Genomic DNA, 20,344 nt, shown 5'->3' on the forward strand with positions numbered 1-20,344 from the left:
CAACAGGTGTTGGCCCAGTCCACAGGCAGTCATTACGTCTTCATCGAGAACTATGAGCTTCCCGATCCCGCCGCGGAGGTGGCTCATGAGGCTGGTCGGCGCCACGCCGAGTTGAACATCCTCCAAACGCTGTACCAGCAGCACAAGCAGCCCGTCACCACCGAAGCTGGTCAGCGCCACGCCGGGTTGAACATCCTCCAATGGTTTCATCCCACTGGCCGGCTTCGGTGGTGACGGGCTGCTTGTGCTGCTGGTACAGCGTTTGGAGGATGTTCAACTCGGCGTGGCGCCGACCAGCCTCATGAGCCACCTCCGCGGCGGGATCGGGAAGCTCATAGTTCTCGATGAAGACGTAATGACTGCCTGTGGACTGGGCCAACACCTGTTGGTACGCAACCTTGGAGGTGAGTTCATCAAATTCGTGCCCATTCGCTTCTGTCAAGTCATTGCGGGGACAACCCTTGCGGCTAGCTTGACTGCCTGTGCCCCGGGCCAAATATATAGTTACAATTACATGCCCGTAGGTAAACTACACGGTTGGCCCAAGAATCTAAGTCCTGAGAATCTGAGCATTATGTGGATTCTGTTGAAGTCTATCTAGTGTAATGTGTATCTAGTGCCGTCTTGGAGGATATGGTGCGCATGAGTTGGTCTTTGTAATTGTAGGTGTGTGGAAGCTATCTGGATATGGAGGTCTTCTTCCACTGGACTTGTATACCATATGTTGGGTCTCGGCCTCGACAACGGTTGTGTCAGCTCCATATTTGACAAACAGGCCCAGCGATGGATACTTGATAGGCGGGGGTAGGTAACTGAACCAATTACCCCATATCTTGACTGCCTCCTCGTAATCTGTATATTGCCGCCGTGGATACCGGCATTGCGACGAGACCGTCCCGTTCACCCAGGAAGAGTTGTTTGGAAATGATAGGTATACAACCCCATGTATCAACCATACGAAGTAGACATCAGGCACATCATCAATCGTGGAATTACCAAGGTAGAGTGTCAACAACGAAGGTTATCATCACTGATGGTGTATCACGTAGCCCATGAGCGAATAATGGAATGCTGCATTATCTATGACTATCGATGGATATAGGTCAATACGGTATACCCAGAGATCTAGAAGATGAAGAGGACACGACGGTGGCCCGATGACACCTCGGTTGTGCCCGGAGAAAGATAGATCGGACCTTAAGGCTTCCTTAAGAGCTGCAAATTTCAATGATGCGGGTGGTCGATTGACTCGACATGTATTTGACATGGGGCATCTAAGGCCCTGACCGGCTGCGCTGTTCACCAGTTCTTCAGAACGGCACCCCTTCTCGAATCGACACGGGCGTTGCTGGTAAATCATCTGTGTCGGATAGGTCCGAGATCTCAAGAAGATTGTTGCTGATCGAGTCCTCTTTGGGTGGTGATCTTGTCGAGTCCCGAAGCAGGTTACCAGCGTCATCTTCCCCTAACGAATCACGAATGTGGTCTAGTCCTGCGAAATTCGGTGTCGAAGCATAGTTGAGACCAGCTGAGGCATCTGATGCCGGCTTGAGACCAGACAGGGCTGCCTTATGAGAGGCAGAGGCCAAGCGGTAATGTTTTGTTAGAGCGACCCACATCGTATGCCTTTTCGCGGGGGAAGAGCGATGTCGGTATCTATGCCGTGATACATGGTCGGGTGATCTTGACCGGCCGGAGCTTCGAGACTTGCGATGAGATTTGGATTTCGTCACTGACTTGAGAGCCTTTACACTTGAGAAACAAGGGGGCTGCACCTCGTCGGGAACACCAGGGCCCCTTTCAGGTTCCGGCCGATCTAAATTGACGGGATCCTGCGGTTGTGAGGAACCATTTTGCGACAGAGCCGCCCCGGGTATCCCCGACTGGACCTGCGGTTTTTGGGGATCACGGACAGCGGCTTCAGGTTCGTTCTCGGTGACCGGACTTTCACATCTATTCAGGCTGGCGCAGTGGCGCGAGACACATCGACTGGGCGTCCATTTTCCGGGGATCCCTGATGCCAACCCGCAGCCCGCCGCTTGACAGACAGCCAAGAATACTCCTGACCTGAGTGTTCACGAAACCGAGAGGGTTCACGAAACCGAGAGGCGAGATTGACCCAGAAGGGTTTCTGTGGTTGGCTTCCTTTGGGCACAAAGAGCAGTTCTTGTACTAGATATCTCTGTGCAAGGTCGATTGTAGGTAGTCACATGGTCCCCAATTTTACCAATGATGGAATGAGGTCATTAGAAGGCGGGTAATACTTCCGCCAACGTCAGCTCGGCCGTTAAGCTGTGCAACAAGAAGAGAAGAGTTTCACGACGGCACTGGTAGTACACCCAACATAACTAGAGACCGACTCGTTATATTGACAACCTCAATTCACCTCCATGGAGGCAACATCAACGTCTGCAATGTCGGTAACTCAGGTCCCTTCTGAGATAGGGCTGAAGACGAACAGGCGCATGAGATATCCGACCGGGACCCGATCTATGTAAACATCCGATCACGATGATGCGCGGCTGTGCCTTCCCGAGCCATGGGATGAGTGCTTGGGATTGATTCCAGTAGGACAATCAGGACCCATCAGTGGGATCCGCCGAAAACATGGAAGCTTAAAGTCCAAAACAAACATCGACATCACTGTCAACCAATCCTTTCACGCTGATGACATCGAGTGTTCATCACTTCATCACAATCGTATTATTAGAAGGTCTAGCCAGGTCTTCGCTACATATACGGCGTAATTCTCGCATCTCCCTTATCCCAGCGTCCTTTCCAGCCCGCAACCTTGCTTTCATGCTTTGTCCCCTCGACAGTCCTGGTGAACCCATGCTCATTACTGAAATTACCACCCAAGGAGCTTAGGCCCCGAGACATCGCTTCGCCATCGCCTAATCCATCATTCGGACACATTTTGAAGCCGCCGACGATCTTACATTGACACCCACGGCCTGTATCTTGGCCACCTCGCTCTCTTGCACATACTCGCCTCGCTCCCAGCCATGTTTCCTAGACGATACCTGCTCGTGCTAGCCTACTCCTGGACTCTGCTGCAGAGCGTCGCAGCTGTCCCGGATGTGCCTCCAGACCAACCAGCGCCCGAAGATCACCATCTCGAACATAATTTGCAGGAACGGCACGAAAGCCCGGAGATCGCAAGCTCGTTTTGGGCTGTCTTGTCGCATGAATTAGCTCCCACAGGAGGCCCAGCCTGTCCTGCCCCTACTTTGGAGACAAAGGTGGTCCCAGTGACAGTAACCTGTCCTGTGGTCTCGCCAAGAACCGTCACTGTCACTTCTACTTCGATAATAGCCACGGGCTGCCCTTGCCCCCCTGCCGGCAGTAGCGGGAGAGCTCCTACCAGTCGTGGCACCACAAGCCGCAGCAGCGCCAGCGTCACACCGAGCCGTACCATGACACCCCCATCCAACAGAACTAGCTCTACCCGCACGCTCACCCGAACTCTGACGCAAACCCGAACGTTGACACAAACCCGCACGTCGACGCCCTTGACACCCAGCAGAACAGCACGTGTCTCCCCCTCTGCACCAGCTACCCTTGCGAGGCTGCCCACGTCGACATCGGTAGCCGTATCTCCAGTAACGACACCGGTGCGCATCACGCCGCGAGCGCGTGCCAATCCGGATATTGTGCGTCGACAGATGCTGAGGAACTTTGGAACCAACACGACGGCAATTTTCACCAATACAACTGCGTTCACGAATAGCACTACCAGGCCACTGAATGCGACTCGTGCTGCGACTTGGACGCTTACTGAGCCGAGGCCTGTGTTCTTGCCCCGTTTCCACCGTGGGCGGGGTCGTGGTTAGATTGTCTGGGCGGGTTTGGACACATTCGTGGGGTCTTTTCGATAAAGGCTTTTTAGATAAGGCGTTTGGATTTTGGTGTTGGACTCTTCTTACAGATTCAGGTAGAGATTAATTCCATTTATTTCGTAATATGATGCTATGATGTTGCTGTCGTCTTTTTCTGGTTTGTTTGTTCTAGAACGAAGCTGTAGCCGTGTGTTGTGCGACAGTGCCAGATTTTACCGTGTGAATGACAAGCTGGAGGTGACGAAGAAATCTACCATCTATGCTACATACATAGTGTTCTCAAGGTACCTTTACACCAAATTATACCACGTGTAGATCTTGACATAAACTTACTGTGTACAATCTGATGCCGATTGTCTGATTGGCTGAAGCCATTTTCGGCTCATGTAAGGGAAATCAGGTGATTTTAGAAACCCTGATAAAGTCGAGCACGAAATATGTCGGCAGAAGGTCGAAGGCTTTATGTTTTTAGGTACCATTAGGATCTCTTGCACAGAGTTGCATGTAATATTCAGACTAGTAAGTAGTAACTATCACGGGAGTTTCTAGTGAGTGCGTCAAAACTGAATAACTACATTGGTGAAAGTCATGCGAAGATAAAGGCTCCCGGGCTGCGAAGGTATTTTCTTTGGCAATGAGCGCACAATAGCATTGTTTAAACCATTGATTGAATATCTAAATTTTAGCATTGTCTTGGTATAAGGATATGCAGCTCGATCATCTCGACTCCAATCCATTCCGCCTAGACGCAAATATCCAGGTATCGTAAAGAAGCCGTTCGATGCTTCCAGCAAGGTCAACACTTCCCTTGCGCCAAGTTCTATCACTAACGGTACGTCTATGCGTCAGCAATTATAGCGTATTACCGGGGCTGCTATAGTAAGGATCTCGGGCTGTCTATACTCCCAGGGAGTACTGGAGCCCGAAGGCGTCAGACGCATTCCATGGTCTGAAGACACTAGGCTTCATTCTTGAACTGGATTCCCTACAGCCTTGTACATTTCGCACTCTTTTTAGCTGCCCATAGCCTCTTTGTATTTAGAAACGGTCCCTCCAATCTGGCGCAGGTTGGCCAACGGACGCGTGTCAGGGTGTCAAGCTCGAGGTATCCATAATCGCTTGACCAAACAGGTCAGCTAAGAGCTTTCTCACACAGTGAATTGGGGTGACAGAGCTTGGGCATTGACTGAGAGGATATGGTCCATACGTGAGGCGGGAGCTTAAAGAGTCCACCAAGGGTGATCGTCGACGACTTTGATAACAGATCGAGGATACGACACAGGTAGCTGTGATCAACGTTTGCGAGCCTCTCAAAATACGAGAACAGTTGTAAAAAGCCTATGTGGGACCAGCTTGGACTGGTGGTCATGGATTGACTAGCTTTGGCGCTCTGTGTCGCATTTACTGCAGCCTCAAAATCTTCTACTGAATACTACGCCTGTAACCACTGTTAATCTACAATGTGCATAGGCAGATACAAGATCAATCAAGCCATATGACAAGTTCAACTGAGGCACAAGTAGCTGTATCTGTAAGCGACGGGCACGATACCCATGGAAAAGGACTCGTCATGCGGACAGACACCTCGCTACTGCCATTTCAGGAAGTAGACAAGTGAAACCACAGCAAACGAACAATGAGAGCGATGTATGCTATTGTTCTGAGTTGCTGCCTTCTGGTCCCTTCCGTTTTGGGAGACCCCGTTGTCTATATAATCCCCATCCTTTTTCTTCTTCTTCCTTTTCTCTTCTTCTTCTTCTCTCTCCCCAAGTTACCACTCTGATTTCATTTACTGCTTATCAAGCTGTGACTCGCTTCCATCCACTTCCTCGCTTTATCTACTCCCGTTTCACCAATTTCCATCTTCACCCTTCAAAGTATGTCCCCCACATCAGAGCACCCACACCTTACCCTACCTCACCTTATGTTGAGATGTGAGGACACCTATGACACATTCCCCTCTCTTCCATTTACCCTTACTCCTTCGTTTGAGGTGTATGAAGTTTATACTAATGTCTTGACCTTCTCTCTCTAGAAACAAAAATTTAAAAAAAAAAAAAATCAAAATGTTGTTGATCCCCTTCCTGGGGATCTTCTTGGGTATGACTCTCTGGAGTCAGTGGCGCCCCATTCCGGGGTTCACTGTTCCAGAGATGTCGTTCCGGCAGCGTCTGTCTGGTGCCGCCCAGCTAACTTTGGAATCTTGGATCTTCTGTGGCGCTGTGGACACTCTGATGTCCCAGCGTTCTCACTTCGGTAATACTCACTCTGGTGATACTGCCGTTGTGAGTCCCACAGACTATCATGGGTATGCAAACACCACAGATTACTTTGAAATCAGTCCCGAAGCGGATACCATGCCGTCCTGGTTTCCAACTGATTCCATGGTACCCATCCCGGGGTTGGTCTGGTGTAGCGTCGGAGTGACAACTTCTGTTCCCGAAGAAGTTGTCGACATCCACACGCTTGAATCAGGACCCGGGCAAGGTCTCTTTGTTCCCCTGCTGTGCCTCGTTGTCTGGTGTTTTCTCCAAGGTCCCATGGCCTTGATTGCTAACACACGGCGACTTGTTTCCTTTGGTGCCCGGGCCTTGGCTGAGTGGACACTGAATTATCTTGAGGGCCAACCGCAAATTGCACGTGTGCAGTTTGTGGCCGAGGAAGATCCAACTTTGTACCACGAGTTGGATTTTCTGATCGCCGGCGCGATGGATATTCAGGACGAAACTCTTGCTTGGGTCTTGGCCGCGAACAGTCGTCTCGACTTCGTGTCTCACGTGTTCGTTCTCCCTCACTCTGGGGGTATCTGGGTTCACCGGATCTCTGTGGGGGGTGAGCAGGCACGGGACAAGAAGTCGACCTGCGATACCACCAAGACGTACGATGGCACACTGTTGCTCTGTCAGCATCCCTGGAACGCACCTGAGATGGATGATGCACCCGAACATGAGGATGCCTCGCCTTCGGGTGGGGCTCTGAGTGCGAACGGTGCGGATATCGAAGGTAGCGGTCCCCCCGGGAACGCACCTGAGATGAATGCACCCGAGCATGACGATGCCTCGCCTTCGGGTGGGGCTCAGAGTGTGACCGGTGCGGAAATCGAAGGTGACGGTTCCCCCCAGGTGAGGAAGAGAAGGAACCGACCGTCGCAAGCGAAGAGACGTCGCTACAAAGAGAGCTTACTCCAGGCGAGCGCGAAGGAACTTGAACAGGCGGTTCCCAGGCCTACTGTTCCAGCCTCTTCCGCTCGGGGTACACCTCTCGCGGCGTCTTCGAGCTCGACGCCTTTACCGGCTTCGGCTCCGGTTCTTCCTGCTCCTCTGACAGAGCAGTAGCTGCACAGTGGTCCTCTTTCTCCGGCTCCCTTGCCCATCGAAGTGGGCATTGATCCTCCTGAAGACTGTGGTACGGGTTCGCAAGATAGCGGCGCTCCTACACAGCGGTCCAACCGCCGTCATCGTAATCGAGGGCCAAAACTCTAGATGCGTTGATGGTGTGTTGGACCTGTATCAGTGAACTGGATGGCTGGTTGGGACAATCTAGAAGGATCACTTCTCTTCGGAGGGTTGTTTGGTCTTTCTGGGGCGTCCCACAGTCATCTCAGTTTGCTGATACAAGCTGTGTAGGTAGAGCCCGTCTCATGCGTCCTCGGAAGCTTTCTGATGGTGGCTGAGTCCGGAGATTGAGGTACTGGACAGCACTGACAAGTACACAGTACGCTGCCGGCCCAAGACAACAACTACAACAACTACAACCTGTCAACCCCTTCGAGGCCGGATGGAAGCGAAGAAGAACAACGGCTGATTGGGACAACCTACAAGTCCCACAGTCGTCTCCGCTGAGTAGAGGCTCACGCTTCTACAAAATGCGTCGAAATCTTTATTGGGGTACTGCCCATGTAAGTCAATTCATTGTTCCCCTTAAGACAACAGCACTGACGAGTTTACAGGCCGGGCTCCCATTCCCCCCTTAAAAAAAAAAAAAAAAACAAGAGAACGACCTCGTTCAGGGCTGGTCTGTGATCAACATCTGTCACACCCAATTTGTCGGCGATTCCACCTTCCAAACAACCTCTTGTCACTTGTGGACGACAGTACGACACCCACCCCGCTGGTTTGAGCACACCTTACAGCTCCTTACCCTTGTGGTCATCTTCACCAGCTCGAGTCATCCAGCAGAGACACCTTCGCTTTGTCCAAGCTGAGCTTCCGGGGGACCTGGTTGGACAAAGCTCTCTCTTCTCTTGTCTTCTCTCTTCTATCTTCTCGCTCTCCTCTCTCTTATTGTCTATCTTGTCTTCTTCTCCTCTTCTCCTCTTCTCTTCTCCTCTTCTTCTCTTCTCCTCGTCTCCTCGTCTTCTCTTCTCCTCTTCTCTCTTCTCTCTCTTTTACTCCCTCTTTTACTCTATTCCTATGATGAGATGAGAACCCCTCCCGCCGGAAGGCACACGCTGATGTCTAAACCGGGTCTCAAGGAGTGGCTCTCCAGGCGCACATCTGTCCGAGGACCACGATACTCAGGACACTGTCTGCCTTCTGAGGATGTTCCTTTTCTTCCCCTTTTCTCTTTTCTTCTCTGTTCAATCTGCTCACTCCTTACTCCTCTCATCTATGTGCCTACTTCTTTGGCCTCGGCATCAGACAGACCTCGTTTGTCTTCGGCCTCTCATAAAAGATGCTTGGGCCGCTCATTCCTTCTCTTTATCGATGGGCACCTACTCATTCCTCGCCTGCTCACAGTGATGAGCACTGGCCCAATGAAAATTCTGACGGACATCCGTCCTTTCTTCCTTCTTAACTCCGCCTCGACGTTCATGATCCTCGTCGTTTTCCAAACATTGGATCGACATTCAAGCCTTCAGACCGCCACACAACATTCTTACCGGTCTGCGTCAATCGATTGCGGCTTCTGGGCTTTCGTCTCCATCAACAATCGTCCCACAAACCACCTTGGTAGGACATTATCATCCCCGGTATGAGCTCCTTTTGCTAACTGTTGGGGTTTCTACAGGGCTCGTGGCAGATCTCCCTTGATCTGTACACCTTACTTCATCCTTCCTTCCGTGAACGATTTTCCGGGCTGTCTAAAGCATGATGAGATTTAGGAGAAATATGGAGATACCTTTGTACATCTCTGGCATTCAGTGGAGTTGGATGCATTTTGTCATTTACTTCGATGATACCCTATAGCATATGGGGCTCTTGAGTTGGCTCTTTTGCTTCTATCGCTCTTCGGCTGTGTGAAGTTCATCCATTTCAGCCAGAACATGTACAAACACACCAATACAAAACATGTTCTTCCGTCACAGTTCATTCATTTAGCATTGGAAGTAGCTGATATGGAAGATGAGTGGCGATGACACAGGTTGATGGGTACGCGAAGCAAAGAAATCAATAGTAGTCAAAGGCAGAGCAAATTGTCTGCAGGAGAAACCTAGTCTGTATTCTCGAACCAAGCATCACCTGCGATAACATGTGTACATGTGCCTTCTAGGGTCGTAAGTATCGTGAATCACCACTGCACGCTGATCTGTCCGGGTCACAGCAGGCGTCTGAGCTGTCCGAGATTTCAAGTGTGACAAGGAGCAACCTAACTATCTTACAGATCGACTACTACTGAGAAGATATCTCCTCGAGTGTATGGCAATTCCTTTCCGAATAACCATGAATCTGTCTTGATTTCTACCAATATGTCAGGTCCGACACAGAGTTGCCCATCTGGCAAACTACATGACGATGCATTTCCCCCTGCGCTTCCGACCACGTTCTTTGATAGTATGATCATTCCAATCCTGAATACGCCGTCTCCATTCCTCATTCTGCGGTGGCGGCAAGGTAGTAGGCTCAGTGGAGACTCGCCGGCGGAAAGACCGCTGTCTCTCCGGTATCTCGTGCTCTTCGTCTGCTGCAGTACCCTGCTCATCCTCATATGGCTGTGGGATGTGGAGGAGATTCGGTGATGAAATGGAGTACGGAAAGTATGCATCGCCAAGTGCATCGCCCAGTGCCGAGTCCCTCAGATACGGAAGAGGCATGGTGTTGTTCTCTTGCTGAGTTTGTGCGGCTGGGTGTAAGGAGAAGGTAGGAGTGGCAATATGTGGGGGATATATATGGTTTGCGGAGGGGTCGTTCAGACCCAACTGCCCTTGAGTGAAGACGTCGTCGTCTCTGCCGATTGAGTCTCCCCTTCGCCGGGCGTCAGTCAAGGTGTCTGGTCTCGGTATCGTGGCTGATTGTGGGCGTGGACGGCCTAGCTGCTGTTGTGTGACGGGGTTGGTTTGCGCTCGGCTTAGCTGGGTACCAGATCCAATCGGGACGAGAAGCGTTCTCTGTAAATCGTCTGGCAAGGGTTCCTCTGTCTCGCGTTGATATGGGGGAGGGGGCGGTACCCAGTTGTCGGCATCACTTTCATGCGGGACGTGTCGGTGGTTGGGGGTATTGCGATAGCGTGGGTCATATCGACCACGAGTTGATGCAGCCGCAGTCGCAGCTCGGTGCAGGACTTCACTGGACCGAGGCTGTGTGTTGTCATATGGGAGGTCGGGGACCTCGCGTGAAGTCTCGTTTGGCGAGGTAGGGACTGTAAGGCTGTTGTTCCGGCGCATGTGGAATGGTAGGGCTCGGGATTCTCGGGTTGGTCGAAATGTTGTGGGATCGCCCCGATGGAGTCGTGTTCGCCTTCTCTCGAGCTCGACTTCCGTCGCCAAAGAGGAGTCCGGTTCCATGAGTATCTTGGGTTCCGTTTCTCCGACCTCGATATCAAGCTCGGTCGTCACACCGTTCATTGTGGAGCGCCGGAAGTCGAGAAGAAGGATTCGACCACCGTCAACTGGGATACCTTCTTCTCCGAAAATCTGGGGTCGAACACCACCCGGCGCTACCGCGACGAGTCTACGGTGGCTTCTTTCCGAAGTGGAACGAACCCAGTGGGCGGAGGTTAGCCCATGCATGTTAGTGATCCGTCGTCCTCGTATCAGGATCTTAGGCTGTTGGACGATTTTCTGAAGTTGCAATAAATTGTCGCGAGGTGGGGAACCTGCACCATGATGACCACCACCGATATTGTTGCCGCTAATTCCATTGTGAGCGCCCAAGCTAGGCACTCCATATATCCACACTTCTGAGTCTTGATATCCAAAAGCAGTGAGCTCTCCAGCATCATCCGTGGCGGGTCTCATGCATGGTCGCATTTCTCGTGACTCATTACCCAGAAATGGACTGGCGAAATAAACAATTCCCGCATTGTCGTTCAATGTGATTGCCCTGAACGCTGCCAATCGATTGTCATATCCCATCACCCACTGTTCATCGTTCTCCTCATGGCCAGCAATGAGGGAGGCGTGGGTGACTTGACAGTTAATCGTTTCGGGAAACAGAATTTGTGTTGTCCACATGCGCATTTCAAGATCCTCGGGCGAAGCATCCGTCCCAGTCTCGGTATAGAAAGGAGGGGTGATAGTAACGACATCTTCGGCTGCAAATCCAAGAAGCATTGCTCCGTCTGCTGAGAATGACAGTGCATCGACACGAATACAGCGCACTGCCCGGCGATGGGTTGGCAAGGCCGTTTCGCCCACAGCGTATACCTCAATGCTGTCCTCAAAGGCCAGTGCTAGTACACTACCCGCTGGAGAGAATTGAATATCCCTTGGAGCATCGTTCAGCGTGATAACTTGGATATGCTTGGCATCGTCGGCAGATAACTGGTAAATATGAACCCGATGTGTGGAAGACAAGACGGCGACCAGAGAGCCATCGTCGCGGATTGCCACTCCCAATGGCCGCCTTCGAGTCTTGAGCTCGTGTTTGACAACGACCGGGTCAGTGGCGACGTCGAGAATAACAATGCGAGAAGAGGTGATGCATAGAACCAGTCGACCATTGGCTGAAAATGAGAATCGAAAGACCTCACCCTGTGGGAAGGCCGTAGATGAGCTCATAGAGCTTGAAATAAGCCGCACAAGCGTTTGACGCGGCCGTAAGAATGCATCAAAGGCATTCTGTCTGACCTCCTTCAGGAATTGGTGCTTGAGTTTAGTCAGGTCTTCTGCCTCGGAGATAACCTGGTGAGTCCAAGAGATAGAAGGACAGCGCGCCAACTGGTGAGCATATAACGCCGCGGAATCGGAAATATGCTTCCATCTTTGATTCAACAAAGACAGAGAAGCAAATGTGTTGGCATCAGCAGCATAAAGGATGCTATTGAATCGGTAAGAATCGCAGCCTACGACTGCAAAGTCACGTATCGGACACAGTGCGACTCCTGCACAAGGCGTGGACTTACTGCTCGATCACGTTGACTGGTAGCCGGTCAAAGCACGTGGCGGGCGCGGGAGAGCCAACATTCAGGAACTCGAAAGAGTCCTCAGATAAGGAGGTCTCCTCCATGATCACCGTCTGTCTACATACAAAGAGATAGACACATCGCGGACATTGTTGAAAAGAATGGGGGCTTGTGGCTGTGCGATTCTTAGCTCCATGAGGCAATGCGGGACACCTCGCAGCAATGAATCGACTGATGCCGATCGCCTGCCTGCATTGTCCACGCCAAGTTCGATAAAAATAGATATAGTTTCAGCCTGAGGCAGAGAAATCAACAGACACGGTGAGTCAGCATTGGCACGTGCAGTGAGTCAGCGTTCCCCACACCCGGGGCGGGCGGTCGGCAGTTTCCATTCGATAAGAGAATGAGATCTTCTCCAGAGCGATGGATATCTGGAGAGAGATTCGCGATGCAAGATGATCTGCCTCTATAACTAACCGAGTCTGGACACACCTCCCCAGCCATTGAGGATCGTTTAACAGATCTCCTCACTCGTTCCCCTCTATTGCAGGCCGAGTCCTCGTACCCCTCACTACAGTCCGGCCGCTGATCGCCCGTCTCCGAAACCACCCCGACCAAAACCTCCGAATCGCCATTTTCTTGTTCTGCAGGACTGCTCACCAGTCCGGACTTATTTAGGGCATACATCATGTCGCCTGCACCAGTCCAAGTCAATCCTTCCTCCAAACTCCCATCCCCCGGTTTCAACGCCGGTGCCCGACCCTATCGATCTCACAAGGTCCGCGCCTGTGATTTGTGTCGCAAGCGCAAGTCCCGATGTACTGTGGACATTCCCGGTCAATCATGCTTGCTATGTCGTGTGCAAGGGGCCGATTGCCACTACCAAGAAGAGGGTAACATGGAAGCTGCAATCATGAGTGCCCCGGAGTCGAAATCCTGGCCGGCTCCTCTAGCTGTGGATGCTGCGTCGGGACAAAAGCGCAAGCGTAGTCCCGATGACCTTTCCCGCATAACCCAAAATGGGCCAGCACGGCAGCCGCCGAACGGGCCTAGCCCTCACGGAACGAATTCGTCGAGTGGTCGTCGAGGAAGTGATTCCCGTCGGAGAGATACGGAGGATCCCCAAAACGAGTCAGTGCTCATCGTCGGCCCTATGGTTGCGGAGGATGCGCAGGTCATTGAGAAACACATGCCCCCGGAACGGACGAGCTTATCGGAAGAGCCCAAGAGTCACCCGTACAACATCTACTCGAGCGATCCGCGCAAACCAGTTCTCTACACCACAATCTCACGGCGAAGGAAGGGTATGCGGAAAGGAACTCCTCCTGGTGAGAATCAGAAAGAGGTCCTTGAGCAAATCCTGGGGCCTTTCAAGCATGATCTAGTGAGACTGTACGTTGTCGTCTATCCTCCGTGATTTTACCCTGCTAATCCTTGCTGAAAACTTTCTAGCTTCATTGACCGTTTCAATGTCTCTTTTCCTATATTTGACGGCGAATCGTTCTGGGAATCATATATCACTGAGGACCTGCACGACCCTCCAGCAGCACTTGTGTGCCAAGTATATTCCATGTCCCTTGTATATTGGAAACACACGCCGAAGCTTGCATGTCATCCGAAGCCTGACGTTCGATACGCGGTCAACATGACCGTTGCTGCATTACATGAGGAGTTCTCAGCCCCCGGATTGGATACAATCAGCGCTGCCCTAATTGACCTAACTGGACGACCGATTTTCTCCATGACTGGCAACGCTGTCAGTTGCGGCCGCATGTTATCATTAGCCAATTGTCTTGGTCTAAATCGTGACCCCAGCAACTGGAAGCTATCCCAGTCCGAGAAGAACCAACGCATTCGTCTGTGGTGGGGAGTTGTAATTCACGATCGTTGGTAAGAATAATTGCCCTTTCTCTTCAGGATTATCACAAACTGACCATTAACAGGGGGAGTTTTGGTCACGGTGTGCCGCCCCAGATATCTAAAAATCAATATGATGTACCTCTACCCACGGTGGATGTACTAGTTCCACCAGACCTGCGCACTACGGAGCGTGTGAGGGCAGCACACTGCCACATCTACCTCTGTCGATTGACAGAAATTTTGGGTGAACTCTTGCCGCTGGTCTACGGCTTACAACATAAGCCTGCACGCGAGACATCCAAGAAGCTCAGACAAATCCGGAACGATCTCGATATATGGGAAGACTACCTACCGGACTGGTTGAGAGGACCCACAATCCATACCGCTGAACGTATATACGGAGCGAGCAGCCTGCAGTTGGCTTTTCTAGCTGTGAAAATGCTTGTCAGCCGAGTTGAACTAAATGTAAGTAGGCATTCACATCGTCAAGAAAAAGCAGATGCTAACACACGCCGCAGGAAGTGAACAATGCCGAGACAGAAAATCTCGAGGCCCGCCGTTATTTCCAAACCGAATGCAGAAGGTCAGCAGAGGAGATCGTTGCATTCATCATTTCCTTGCGAAAGGATAATTTCAAGGAGTTTTGGCTACCCTGTAAGTTGGAGAAATCACCCCTACACCTTTGCTCTTCTAATAAAGGTTACAGACAGCGCCTTCCATCTCACATCGACGGCCACACTATTGGTCCGCTGTGCCTTTGAAACGACCGACAGCGACGTTGCACGATCGTGTCTCGCGAACGTCGAAACCCTTCGCACGGTGTTGCGTCGTGTCCGGGAAGAAGAAGATTGGGATGTAGCGGACATGTGTCTCGATCACTGCGAGCGCATCATGCACCGGCTTCCTGGAACTGGTGCCTCGATGGACCAGCCATTCACAACGTCCATGGTAGACAATGGGCTGGTCAACCCGGCCGCGATATCGCTACCTGAGACTCAGACTAACAATGATATCGTCGACGACATGATGTCAATCTCTAATACTTTTGGGACGATGGATGGTTTCCCCTTCGACATGACAGGAATATGGGACGTCTCGGTCTTCCAAGATGTGAACCTGACTTAACAAGGTGATTTACTCGACCATATATAGACATGTACTTTAATACTTCTATTCTGATTCAACATTATACCCTGGGACCCTACATCCCAACGACCTCCAACAACTTGCAGGAATGAATGTACACATCAATCTCAGTCTTTTTCATATTAAAACTTGTGACTAAAATTTTGTACATATGGAATACCACCAAAAGCTATTTTACACTCGTTCATTATGTTTCAAAACGAACGCTCCAGTAACCATCTAATGACCAGCCCAGGAAAGAAAAGACTCATGCGTCAAACGATTACTGCTCCTTGGAGCCGCCAAGACCGAACATTCCAGTGAAGGAACCCTTCATATTCTGCATCTGCTCCTGGCGGGCCTTCTCCTCCTCGGCAGCCATCTCAGCGAGCCACTTCTCGCCGTTGGCGCGGATCTCTGCGTCAACCATCTCGTAGTTCTTCTGGCCACGCTCTCGAATCTGATCCCAGAGCATCTTGCCCTGAGCCAGACCCTCGGAGGGTGATTGCTCGCCGTTCAAGGTGCTGGTGGACTTCAAGCCAAGTGCGGCGGCGAAGTTGCCCAGGCCGCGAGAGGGCTTCTTCTTCTGTTCCTCGGCGAGTTCCTTCTCGAACCGCTCACGCATGGCCTTCTCGCGCTTGGCGAATTCGACAGGGATGTTAGTGCCATCAAACGACTTCAGCACGGTGCGCACGTCTTCAACGCCCATGCCAGCGAGGTATTCCAGGAAGGGAATGAGAGCCACCAGTGTCTTATCCTTCGGGTCACCGGTCCATTTATCCAGGATGATGGCGTTCTCGGGCTGGTGGCGGGCGTGCTCCTCCTTGGTGTCGATGAGGATGACCTTGGACAAGTCACGGTTCAGGTATTGCAGATCCTAAACATATGCAAATTAGATTTGAATCGATCTAGAAGAAACACATATCACATACCTTGATGTACTCTCCATCCTTGTAGCGAGTAGCCTCGCGGAACAAGGGCCAGCGGATGATGCGGTAAGGATCCAATTTGCGGAGGACCTGGTCGGCCATCATGCTGGGCACGCTGGTGAACAGGACGAGCTCATAGTACTGGTTCAGGTAGCGGAGGAAGTAATCGACACCAGGCCGCTTAGCAACCCGCCATCCGTGCTCGCGGCTCCACTCGCTGTGAACGAGCAGGTCCTCGAGACTGAGCACCAGGGTGTATGGCTGACGCATCTCAGCGTCCTCATCCGGAAGCAGCTTGGGGAAAGCAGGGTCCTTGTAGTAGCTGGTGAGGTCATCCATACGAGCCTTCATGCGGCTGTACCAGAGACCCGGGCTCCATCCTGATGGGGTCTCAGTGTGAGCCCGCTCCTCTTCTTCAGTCTCCCAGTTGCGGCCCAAGTAGGCCATACCGGAAACACCAGCAAGCAGCATAGCTGCGTACATTATGTTGGCGACGCGGGCCTTGCGGCGGTCGTGAGAGGTTTCATATCCGCCCTTGGGGATATCACCACCCCCTCGCCCTTCATCGCTGTACTCTTCTGACTGAGTAGGGTCTTCTGTGAGGTTCAAGGGGCCCTTCTTCATGCGACCTTCCAATTCAGCGGCCAGTGTCGAAGGAATACCTTGTGTGAGATCGGGGAGAGGCGTCTGGGGTTGTTCGGCCTAAGGATAACAGTCAGATGGATGCCACAAGCCCTACATCAAGGAGGTTATCTCACAGGATCGGAAGGTTTTGTTTCAGGGTCAGCTTTTGTGTCAAACTCGGGTTGCTCGGCGGCAAAATCCTTGGGAGAGTCCTTGGGGGTCTCCTGGGGGGCTGCTTTGGGAGCCTTCGGCTTGTTGGGTTTGGTCGACTTCGACCTATGCTGGATACCCGGGGAAAGCTTGTAGGCAGTGTACGAGGGCCGCACTGATAGGGCCGATGCCCGGAAGGCAGAGGCTAGGACGTTTGGCCTCGTCAGAGGTAGAACTGCACGACTAAGCATTGTGATTTATGTATATGACGAACAAAGTGTGAATGATGCAGCAAGTCGACCAGACTTAAAAGTCGGCGCAATGCGGTACGGCGGTGTACTCGAACCACGTGCGCATATCGTTTATATTCACGACAGCTTCGAGACCTCTTCTCTTTTCTTTTTCCTTCTTCAGAAAGTTCACCCAGACAATTTGACCTATCGAGCTTAATTTCTCTTCTGCATGACAGGTTGTATTAGCTGGGGAGACCAAAGAAGATCTTCTTCATTCCCACTACCAAGAGCGCCGCAAAGGTTTTTCCAGTGAAGCTGCGCTCCGATTGTGGGATACAATTCTCTCTTTTCTCTAGTTTCTGTCTGTCCTTTCTTTCTACCATCTTACAACCAGCAATATGATTTCAATGTCCAAACTTAGACTCGCCCGTACCTCATAGAATACGCCTGCAAATATCTCAATCATGGGGTTCAAAAAGAAGATGCTCCAGTTCGAAGAGCAACTCTCCGACGTCGACTCCGAACCAGAACTTGAGCCTCCGACTTTACAGCAATTTCGATTCCTTGAGCTTCCATCCGAAATTCGCCTACAAGTTTACCATTATGTTCTATTCACACCAACCCGCAAGAGTGCCTTGAAGCGCACCGGCAATGTCGGATCCTCGGCCAAGAAGAGCAAGCCTCTGGCACCAGCCTCACATCGCGTCGCCCTATTCCTTGTCTCGAAGCGAATCCACGACGAAGCCACCCATTACTTCTATTCAACCCAAACATTCCGCGTGTTCCCGGTTCAGGACTTCTTGCGCATGCCCACCATCCGCGCTTTGCCTCGACGCCACCGCCATTCGATCACCACAATTGAATTGATCGTAGGATCAAGCTGGACGGCACCGCCAAAGTCATGGGTGGTAAACCAGGGTTTGGGTTTACACGACATGGAGCTGGTGCGCACCTTAAAGGTCTTTGTACAGTGTGACCCGTCCCATCCTGTTTTCGAGGGCTTCAGGATCTCGAAGGATTTCTATACCGACTTCTGTGGCAAATTGCTAAAGCAGATCCTGGAACGACTACCGGGTCTCTGTTGGGTCGAATTCGATGCTTGGCCCTCCGTAGAGAGAAACGGACCTTTGATGGCTCGCTTGCTTGCGGAAACCCGGCATGCCCAGAAAAAGGTCCTTTGGGGCCCTGAAAGAGGCTGGTCCGACAGTCACGATGAAACACATGAAACACATGAACCACATGAGAAACATGACCTTAATGACGCAGACGCTGCCTTGGATGGCCTGCGGGCCTATCCCCCGGATGTTGTTGAGGCTTTGAGCAACTCCCTCCAGACGGTCAGGTTGGAGTCATAGCCCGTCCATACTCATATTTATGAATTTACATACATCGCGCGGCGCATAGATTACAAGAATTATCTACATGGAACCTTAGAACAATAGCACCAATTCCATGATAAATATGTGGTGCTCGTCACATCAATGTTTGAAGATTTCGTTTCGCATACTAATCGGGAAGTCCAGTGATATAAATCTTAAACCATCAGTAGAGAAACATGAAGTATGTGATTGAGATACTTTCTAGTCCTCTAAAGATCTTCGTCGACTTCCATGGCGGCACCATTCGTGTCTTGTTTGGATGATTGCCGTGCCACAGAAGCTTCCTTGTCAATCATCTGCCGCGAGACGGCAACGATGTTATCCTCGATCAACTGTTGACTTACGTCCTCGATGTCTGTGATTGCGTCAGTCATTGTCTGGTTTTGGCGGAAACAAAGGGAAAACTTACGCTTCTTGGGATCAAGCTTGCCAACATATCTCGTCTTCAACTGATCCTTGCTGAGCTCTGTTTCTTCCTTGATCCGCTTCTCATAGCCCTCCGCGAGGAGAACAAGCTGCTTCATTTGTTCCACGTTGTGCTGACCCTCCTCGTGGAAGTCCTTCATCTCCAAGGCCTCCGTCCATACGTGCTTGTGAAGGTTCATCAACATGTTTTCTTCCAATCCGGTCTTGCGGTAATCAATCCCAATGCTATAGTAGTGGCGGTTAAGGCCATGGATCAGAGCCTGGATTGAAGGCTTGTTGAGATGGCCCAAGTTCGATGTAGTCTGACGAGGTTCTTGGCCCATGACGACAGTCTGAGGTTGGATGAGACGGAAGGCGTCAATGACGACCTTACCCTTCACTGACTGGATAGGATCGACAACGACGGCAACGGCACGCGGTGTGAGCTGTTCGAAAGATTGTTGGGTGTTGATATCGACCGAGGAGAGCCAGCAGCCGAAACCGGGGTGGGAGTGGTACCAGCCAACGACAGTTTCTGGCCTAAATGGACATACCATTATATGTTAGCATGGGTCTTGTGTTTGCATTGGCTGATCAAGCCTACCGTCCTGTCTGCCGGAGCATCTCCATCATTCTGGTTTGGAACACGGGATCCACAGCCTCAACACTGACACCAGTACCGCTCTGGGGCATAGCGAAGACATCCACTACCCGAACTGTGTATTCATCAACGAACTCGCCCAGCATCAGGCCCATGACCTCCATCGGGACACCTGCGCGGCCATGTCGTAGCATCTTCAGTAGTGCCAAGGAAGAGATGTGGACAGTTTCGGAGTTATCAATCAGGTTTGGGGTATCCTAAGCATAGCTTCATTAGTACATTGAAAGTAAATGCTTGGATTCCAAAGCTAGAGCGTTGTCATTGCTTTATCGCAACAAGGAGCCTTGACGGAGCCGGTATGGGGTTGCTTCCAACTTACACCACCTGGAGCGCCTCCGCCTGCTCCAATCCCCATGGACTGCGCGGCCTGGAGCATCCGATTAAGGCGATCCATAGTTCAGTGATATTCGGTGAGATGTGATGGAGCGAAGAGATGAAGAGGGAGCAGCTATCTAGAAGCTCCCGGGCAGTGTATTGTCTCTAACAATTCAGTGTTGCCGGATCAATGTTCAAATCAGGGCAGGGAAATAGCAAAGTGTCCGGATGGGAAGCGATATTAGCATGGGGATAAGGAAGTTGTCGGACGTGTAACTGGAGCCGTGGAAGCTTTGCCTGACGAAGGCGGTGAAGGGGGCCGGTCGGCCTCCGCTCCTACGCGATTGATTCCCTCTCCCCATTCATTCAATTCTCGGAAGTCTGAACAATAAGAACAATGACACTGGCTTGCTATTGTGATTGATTCTGGTACTTATTCGCAGTGTGGGTCTATTCAAAATAGGTGCCATTCACTGCTTATTGCCGCCTAGGTTTGGGGGTATAAGTACATGCATTGCGCCTGCGATCACTTTCTACTTTC

At 51.4% G+C, this 20,344-nt stretch overlaps 9 protein-coding genes across 9 annotated transcripts; 4 read left to right on the plus strand and 5 right to left on the minus strand.

Moving 5' to 3' along the window:
* Positions 1–154: 154 nt before the first annotated feature.
* On the minus strand, positions 155–1,619 carry N7515_007000 (uncharacterized protein; the record flags this gene model as incomplete). The annotated part of the gene is made up of 2 exons (XM_056667744.1): positions 155–382; positions 1,323–1,619. The coding sequence occupies 2 exons, from the start codon at positions 1,617–1,619 to the stop codon at positions 155–157; spliced, it is 525 nt and encodes a 174-aa protein (XP_056521340.1).
* A 1,111-nt stretch (positions 1,620–2,730) lies between these two features.
* On the minus strand, positions 2,731–2,916 carry N7515_007001 (uncharacterized protein; the record flags this gene model as incomplete). The annotated part of the gene is made up of 1 exon (XM_056667745.1): positions 2,731–2,916. One exon carries the CDS (start codon positions 2,914–2,916, stop codon positions 2,731–2,733), a length of 186 nt encoding a protein of 61 aa, XP_056521341.1.
* Positions 2,917–3,005: 89 nt separating this feature from the next.
* Positions 3,006–3,833, plus strand: N7515_007002 (Major facilitator superfamily domain general substrate transporter; the record flags this gene model as incomplete). Its single annotated transcript, XM_056667746.1, has 1 exon — positions 3,006–3,833. The coding sequence occupies one exon, from the start codon at positions 3,006–3,008 to the stop codon at positions 3,831–3,833; it is 828 nt and encodes a 275-aa protein (XP_056521342.1).
* Positions 3,834–5,905: 2,072 nt separating this feature from the next.
* N7515_007003 (uncharacterized protein) lies at positions 5,906–7,174 on the plus strand (the record flags this gene model as incomplete). The annotated part of the gene is made up of 1 exon (XM_056667747.1): positions 5,906–7,174. The coding sequence occupies one exon, from the start codon at positions 5,906–5,908 to the stop codon at positions 7,172–7,174; it is 1,269 nt and encodes a 422-aa protein (XP_056521343.1).
* A 2,390-nt stretch (positions 7,175–9,564) lies between these two features.
* On the minus strand, positions 9,565–12,226 carry N7515_007004 (F-box domain protein; the record flags this gene model as incomplete). The annotated part of the gene is made up of 2 exons (XM_056667748.1): positions 9,565–12,037; positions 12,123–12,226. The coding sequence occupies 2 exons, from the start codon at positions 12,224–12,226 to the stop codon at positions 9,565–9,567; spliced, it is 2,577 nt and encodes an 858-aa protein (XP_056521344.1).
* A 584-nt stretch (positions 12,227–12,810) lies between these two features.
* On the plus strand, positions 12,811–15,107 carry N7515_007005 (putative C6 transcription factor; the record flags this gene model as incomplete). The annotated part of the gene is made up of 5 exons (XM_056667749.1): positions 12,811–13,514; positions 13,575–14,012; positions 14,066–14,447; positions 14,501–14,636; positions 14,689–15,107. The coding sequence occupies 5 exons, from the start codon at positions 12,811–12,813 to the stop codon at positions 15,105–15,107; spliced, it is 2,079 nt and encodes a 692-aa protein (XP_056521345.1).
* Positions 15,108–15,390: 283 nt separating this feature from the next.
* On the minus strand, positions 15,391–17,061 carry N7515_007006 (protein translocase subunit TIM50; the record flags this gene model as incomplete). The annotated part of the gene is made up of 3 exons (XM_056667750.1): positions 15,391–15,984; positions 16,040–16,738; positions 16,795–17,061. The coding sequence occupies 3 exons, from the start codon at positions 17,059–17,061 to the stop codon at positions 15,391–15,393; spliced, it is 1,560 nt and encodes a 519-aa protein (XP_056521346.1).
* Positions 17,062–17,507: 446 nt separating this feature from the next.
* On the plus strand, positions 17,508–18,398 carry N7515_007007 (uncharacterized protein; the record flags this gene model as incomplete). The annotated part of the gene is made up of 1 exon (XM_056667751.1): positions 17,508–18,398. One exon carries the CDS (start codon positions 17,508–17,510, stop codon positions 18,396–18,398), a length of 891 nt encoding a protein of 296 aa, XP_056521347.1.
* Positions 18,399–18,631: 233 nt separating this feature from the next.
* On the minus strand, positions 18,632–19,882 carry N7515_007008 (proteasome regulatory particle lid subunit RPN11; the record flags this gene model as incomplete). The annotated part of the gene is made up of 4 exons (XM_056667752.1): positions 18,632–18,777; positions 18,832–19,367; positions 19,432–19,685; positions 19,808–19,882. 4 exons carry the CDS (start codon positions 19,880–19,882, stop codon positions 18,632–18,634), a joined length of 1,011 nt encoding a protein of 336 aa, XP_056521348.1.
* Positions 19,883–20,344: the final 462 nt, after the last annotated feature.

This window comes from Penicillium bovifimosum, assembly GCF_028826915.1.
Source record: "Penicillium bovifimosum strain IBT 22155 chromosome Unknown utg000005l_segment0_segment0, whole genome shotgun sequence".
Classification (NCBI taxonomy): domain Eukaryota; kingdom Fungi; phylum Ascomycota; class Eurotiomycetes; order Eurotiales; family Aspergillaceae; genus Penicillium; species Penicillium bovifimosum.